Source organism: Corvus cornix, chromosome 15 (assembly GCF_000738735.6).
Source record: "Corvus cornix cornix isolate S_Up_H32 chromosome 15, ASM73873v5, whole genome shotgun sequence".
NCBI lineage: Eukaryota > Metazoa > Chordata > Aves > Passeriformes > Corvidae > Corvus > Corvus cornix.
The window spans coordinates 3,273,149-3,279,412 of record NC_046345.1 but is presented as its reverse complement, the minus strand read 5'-3'; the positions used below and the strand labels follow the sequence as shown (position 1 = coordinate 3,279,412).

The following is a 6,264-nucleotide window of genomic DNA, read 5'->3' as shown; positions in this document are numbered from 1 at the left end:
CCAGTCTGTGCCTTAGCCGGGTGGTGCACGGCATCCATGTCCCATGGATTGTGGCAGCAGGGGACAGCCCCACCACTAGACCCTGACCCCTGTCCTCCGTGCCACTGGCACCCCCCCAAGCCCCCTGTGCTCATCCTCCCTGGCCCCGCTGGTGGCTCCGACTTCCCACCACTCCCAGTCAGGTGGAGTCTGTGCGCTGGTGTCTTCCCCGGCAGGGCCACCTCCTGCCCCCTCCTCCTGCTGCTCCCACATTTTGGGGTCCCTGCAGCACTGGGCTCACCGGGGCTGAAGGTGGCACCGCGTGGCCCCGTGCACCACGCACCCAGCTGGACTCTGCAGGCTGTCCTGGCTCAGCGCTGCCCAGGATGACACGTCCCCAGGGAGGGGTGAACGTCCCCAGGGGCAGCGGGCGGGCCGGGGGATGCGCTACCCCAGTTGCGTCACTCCTCTGTGACCCCGGCACAGACGGGGCAGGGGTTTGCTTGGGGGGTCAGCAGGGTCCCAACCCACGGCAGAGCCTCACACTCACCCCCTGCACACTCACCCTCACCACCCTCCACGTTTCACCCCGCAGTGCCACTGCCGGGGCTGCAAACGGCCCCAGTGACAGCCACCCACCACCCCCAGTCTGGGCAGTGCCCAGCCCAAACCAAACACATGCCTGGGTTGGTGGGGGGAGAAGGTGGGGCCGAGGAGGAGCCTCCTGGTCCCGCCGTTATATTAAAAGCCCCGTTCTCTCGCTCTCTTTGCTGCTGTCACATCGCCAAGTCACAAAAATGGTAAGGGGCACCAGATGAGAATTAATTGAAATGTCGGGGGCTCCATGGCCTTGGGAGGTTTAAGCTGTGCTTGAATTTGGATTTTCCAGTGACTGTGCTGGAAGTGGCACAGCAGAGCTGCTCCTCACAGCCTGACCTTTGGATTTAGCTCCCTGGGGGCTGCCGTAGCTGCCCGACCCGCTAATGTCTCTCTTTTCTCTTTCTCTTTCAGACGTCTTACACAGACAAGGGAGAAAAGGTAAGAGCCGAGTCGTGTCCCTGTCCTGCCCCTCTGCCTGGTGTGAAATATCGGTCCTGTTAGTGCAGATAATATCCATTCCTTGATTACCTGTTGAAATCAGAAGTAAAACTGCTCTGGCTGGGCCATGCTGTAAATTAGTATTAAGAATTGAAATTTCTGTTTTGGGAGGAGAGTGACAAACAGGAGATGATGGGTATTTCCCAGTCAAACCAATCCTTAAGTAGAATCCTCATTCCATGCAACATTTATTTCCAAATGCTGCCTCTTTTTGCCACCTTTTTCACCTTTAAAGTGTTTCCAGTGCTGGGTGCCCTGTGCCAGGCTGGGCAGTGGTGGGGAACAGAGCGAAGGGGGATCTGTCCTGGCCCTGGTGGTTGTGTAAGAGCTTTTGTGGGAGAATTAATCTTTAACACTGTGAGGTTTGTGGGTGGGCAGCCCACTAGGACAGCCACTTATGGGGAGCACTGGGAGAACTGGAAGTGTGGCTGTGGCCCCAGGCAAGCTGAGGCTTTGTACCTTCCAACCTGCAGTGCAGGATCCTGTGGATTTGACTGTAAAGCACTTTGGAAAATCACCATTCGGGGGCTGTTCCACACAGTTAATTCAGATGCATTTGGAGGAAATGCATTTTCAGGGTCATGGCTGCTGCTTCCCCCTGCTCCGGAGCTGAGCTGAAGGAAAGGCAGCAGCAGCAGCTTTTAGCCCTGTTTTCCTTTCCTTTTAGCCCCAACGAGGCCGCTTCATCCATTTCCACTCCATCACCTTCTGGGTCGGCAATGCCAAGCAGGTGAGAGGCTGCGGGCGCCGGGCACGTGTGCCAGGACACAGCCGTGCCAGGGGACACCTCCCACGCCGGGACAGGCCGGGCGCTCTGGGCATTGGCTGCCGGGGGGTGGTGGTTCATCCCAGCAGCCCCTCGGGCGGGGATGTGCCGATGTCCCAAAGCCCGGCCCTGGCCTGGCGCCGATGGCCTTGGTGGCCCTTGCGCAAGGCGAGGGGCGACTGCCGGGGGCGTGCGCGGGGACATGGCTCATGTGAACCAGCACACGTGGCCGGGCCCAGCCGTGGCCACCAGCCCGCAGAGCTGCACGGCCTCGTGGCAGCTGCTCTCCATCCCTGGGCGAGTTAAAAACCGCTCTGCTTCACACCCGAGCTGCTTTTCACCCAGCCTTGCAGAACAGAGGACAGGCAGAAATGTTTCCTGCTCGATGGCGGCCCTTGCAGAAAGTTCTGGAGGCTGCACTTCCCACTCAATTTGGGCTTTTTCCTCAATCTGGGCCCTTTCTTGCCTCTGCTTTCCCCCCCTGGGCTGCTGGAGGAGGCAGAGAAGCTGCTGCCCGTGCCCACGCACACATACAGACACACACAGGGCAAGTGTGACTTGTACCTGCCATGGTGGCTGTTCTCCACGGGCTGTGGGCCACCAGCACCACAGCTTCAACCAGAGGGACTCTTTCCTGCCCATAGGCTGCATCTTACTACTGCAACAAGCTGGGGTTTGAGGAGCTGGCGTACCGGGGGCTGGAGACTGGCAGCAGGGAGGTGGTGTCACACGTCATCAAGCAGGACAAGGTAAGGGAGCCCCTGGCAGAGGTGCCACTGCCAGGGCAGGGAGAGATGAGGTGGTGTCAGACACCTGGGGGCTTCCAAACCCTGTTTGAACCATGAAAACCTTCACGTGTGCTTCCATCCTCACTGCTCCTCCTCTTCCTCGGCAGATTGTGTTTGTTTTCTCATCTGCTCTGAACCCAGGCAATGAGGGTAGGTGTCCTTGGGGGGGATGGAGCGGAAAATGGCCGTGGCAGAGCAAAGCAGTTCTGCTCATGCCTGTGGCTGTTCCTGCTCTGGGCAGAGATGGGGGAGCACCTGGTGAAGCATGGTGATGGGGTGAAGGACGTCGCCTTCGAAGTGGAGGACTGTGACTTCATCGTGCAGGTGGGCAGCCCCTCCACCCCCTCCCTCACAGCCCCCCAAAACGGTGAGGGGAGGCAGGGAGGGCCTGGGGATGTCTCCCCCTGGCCCAGGGGAGCTGTGGCAGGGCAGGATCTCTCTCCTTCCACCCAGAAAGCCAAGGAGCGTGGGGCTGTGGTGGTGAAGGAGCCGTGGGTGGAGCAAGACAAATTTGGGAAGGTGAAGTTTGCAGTGATCCAGACGGTGAGTGGCAGGGCAGGGTGGGGTCCATGGAGCAGGGAGGCCCCCACACAAACGAAGCCACAACACAACCACTTTTCCCCCTTGCAGTACGGTGACACTACCCACACCTTGATAGAAAAGCTCAACTACAAGGGCCTGTTCCTCCCAGGGTACCAACCGCCCCTCTTCAAGGACCCCCTGCTGCCCAAGTTGTGAGTACTTTCCAGAGGGTCCTGCCTGGCTCTTTGCCATCGTGTCCTGGTGGGATATCCCACCAAGGAGCTGGACAGGTCCCTACTGCCTTACCCTGGAGCCCCCCAAACTGTGGGGTGCCCTTGAGCCTGGCTGAGACCCTCCTTGGTTTCCTCCCACAGACCGAGCACCAAGCTCAGCTTTGTTGATCACGTTGTGGGGAACCAGCCCGACCTCCAGATGGTCCCAGTGGCGGACTGGTAAGAGTGGGGAGAGCTGGTGGGAGGTGGGATGGAGCAGCAGCACAGCTCTGCTGGTCTCACCACTTCTGACGAGGGTGGCTAGGGCTAATGGAGCCAGAGCAGAGCTCCGTTAGTGCAGGGAGGAAGCGAGAGGTTGATTGTGCCCTTTGTGTCCTGGGCAGGTACCAGAAGAACCTGTTCTTCCACCGCTTCTGGTCAGTGGATGACAAGCAGCTGCACACCGAGTTCAGTGCCCTGCGCTCCATCGTGGTCACCAACTACGAGGAGACCATCAAGATGCCCATCAATGAGCCAGCACCTGGCAAGAAGAAATCCCAGATTCAGGTGAGTGGACACTGGTGGTTGAGACATCTGGCTGCCTCCACTTCCAGGGTGGCCTTGATGAAGGAAAAGGGACCAAGGGTCAGTGATTTGGAGCCGGAGCAGACCTGCTGTGCTAAAGTGGCTGCTAGAAAGCAATCCTGGCTCTGCTTGGGTCTGACAAACCCTGGGGAAGCCACTGCGCAGAGCCGGTTTACCCCTGATCTCATCAAGAGTGTCTCTGTCATTCCATGGTGCCCCTGGCCTGATCTTGCCTGCATATTTTTAAGCCCACACCCATCCCTTTGAACTTGTAGCTGCACTGTCATTACCATGGTGACATCTTTTCCCTGTAGGAATATATTGATTACTACGGAGGGGCCGGAGTCCAGCACATCGCACTGAACACCCCCGACATCATCTCAGCAGTGAGTGCAGCCCTGGGACCCCCTGCCCTGGGATCCCCCTACCCTGAGAGCTCCCTGGCATGGGAGCCCCCTGCCCCAGCCCATCCTGCCCCGACTCTGGGCATGGTGCTTGTCGCAGACTGTGGTGGACCATGACCCCATCAGGGTACAAGGACACAGAGTGAACAGGCTTTGTGCTGTGGTTGTTTTACAACCAGGATTAACTGCCCAGGGAGTCACTGCAAAGGGACCTGCCTGCACATGTGAGCTGCCTGTCCCTCCAACTTAAAGCAATTGGGGTCTGCAGGGCCCTTGGTGGCACCTTTGTCCTTGCAGGGTGCCTGGTGGGGACTCAGGCAGCCCAGGCTGCAGAGCTGAGCCCCAGAGCCCATCACCCACCTTCAACTGGGGCAGGGGCAGGTCTGGGTTGAGCCCAGCTATTGCTGAGCACCTGGGTCTGGGCTCCTCTCCAGACCAAAGGGCCTCCAGAAGTATCAGTAGGTCAGAGCAGGACAAATCCTCCTTGCACAGCTCTCTGCAGTGCCTGGGGAGGGCATCTTGGGCCTGCCCATTCCTGGTGCCAAAGAGAAATGATGAGCCAGGTTCCCATGCTTGACATTAGCCAATGCCACGGGAAAGCATCTGTGCCCCAACACTGCCCATCCCAGGAAATGCTCCTGGCACAAACCACTCCCAAACTGAGCCAAGCTGGGTCTCCCCTGCCTTGCAGATCACCAACCTGAAGCAGCGGGGCATGCAGTTCATGGATGTGCCCTCCACCTACTACCAAGTGCTGCGGGAGAGGCTCAAAACGGCCAAAATCAAAGTGAAGGAGAACATTGACAAGCTGGCGGTGAGTCAGGGAGGGAAAAGGCCTGCCCAGGGCTGGACCAGCTCCCCAGAGTGCTTTGCAGGGATGTGAGTGACACAGAGAGCCCCACTCACTCCACTGTGGGTCTTCAAAGTGTCACCTCATTTCTTTTCTCCAGGAACTGAAAATCCTGGTGGATTTCGATGAAAAAGGCTACTTGCTCCAGATCTTCACCAAACCAGTTCAAGACAGACCCACGGTCTTTTTGGAGGTGATCCAGAGGCACAATCACCAGGTTGGTTTAAGGATCTCCCACTGATCCTGGCCGTGAGCCCTCAGGGCCACCAAGCCCCTGGTCTGTAATGTTGCTGTCTCCACAGGGCTTTGGTGCCGGGAACTTCAAGTCTCTGTTTGAAGCCATAGAAATGGATCAGGATGCCAGAGGAAACCTGACTGTTCTGGAGCCCAACGGGGAGACCAAGCTCATGTAGAGGATGGCAGGAAGTGCCACCCTCACCCCTAAGGAGCTGATTCCAAATAAACTGGGAAACACCCGATGTTTTGGTAAATAGCCCAGACTTGAGTGCCACAAACCCAGGGAAGCCACTGCCAAGTTGGACAATGTCAAAGGACCCAACACCTCTCCCAACCCAGCCCCGGCGCTGCCCTTCCTGGGAGATGGGGTGTGGGAAATAGCAAACACACTCTCAGAAAGCAGCTTAGTCTGATCCAAATCACGGAATTCTTAACAAAGGGCAGATTTAAGGCATGGGCCAAAGACATGCAGCTACAGAGGAAGACAGAAGAAACAACTGGGAGTGCTCAAATTTAGTCTATCCAAAGTTTTAATTTTAGCTACACAGGAAACTGTGAAAGCACAGAGGCGTTTGCCTCTCTGCGCATCTCCTTTTCTAAGATTTTGGTTTAATTGCTTTTAGACTCAATCTTGAATTTCAATTTGCTGAGAATAAACACAGTTTTAGGGAATGAGAATTAATCGTATTTATGTATTTCAGCCTTCCCAAGGCAACAGTCTTGCTCTAATACCTGTAAATTCCTGCATTAATGATGGGCTGGGGCTTCTCCCATGTTTCAAGCAGTAATTGCTGGCATTGGCAGCGATTCCTTGGCTCAGATC

General features: G+C 57.0%; 1 protein-coding gene across 1 annotated transcript; it reads left to right on the top strand.

Moving 5' to 3' along the window:
• The first annotated feature begins 696 nt into the window (after nucleotides 1-696).
• HPD (4-hydroxyphenylpyruvate dioxygenase) lies at nucleotides 697-6,123 on the top strand. Its single transcript, XM_010398342.3, has 14 exons — nucleotides 697-779; nucleotides 991-1,017; nucleotides 1,745-1,807; nucleotides 2,488-2,592; nucleotides 2,739-2,781; nucleotides 2,873-2,955; nucleotides 3,085-3,174; nucleotides 3,262-3,365; nucleotides 3,528-3,605; nucleotides 3,770-3,932; nucleotides 4,265-4,336; nucleotides 5,046-5,168; nucleotides 5,305-5,421; nucleotides 5,507-6,123. The coding sequence occupies exons 1-14, from the start codon at nucleotides 777-779 to the stop codon at nucleotides 5,615-5,617; spliced, it is 1,182 nt and encodes a 393-aa protein (XP_010396644.3). The 5' UTR covers nucleotides 697-776; the 3' UTR covers nucleotides 5,618-6,123.
• Nucleotides 6,124-6,264: the final 141 nt, after the last annotated feature.

Excerpts from the sequence above, each read along its gene's own strand:
- HPD (XM_010398342.3), top strand. Across the intron at positions 1,018-1,744 it reads ACACAGACAAGGGAGAAAAG|CCCCAACGAGGCCGCTTCAT; the intron begins GTAAGAGCCGAG and ends CTTTCCTTTTAG. Across the intron at positions 3,175-3,261 it reads AGTTTGCAGTGATCCAGACG|TACGGTGACACTACCCACAC; the intron begins GTGAGTGGCAGG and ends TCCCCCTTGCAG.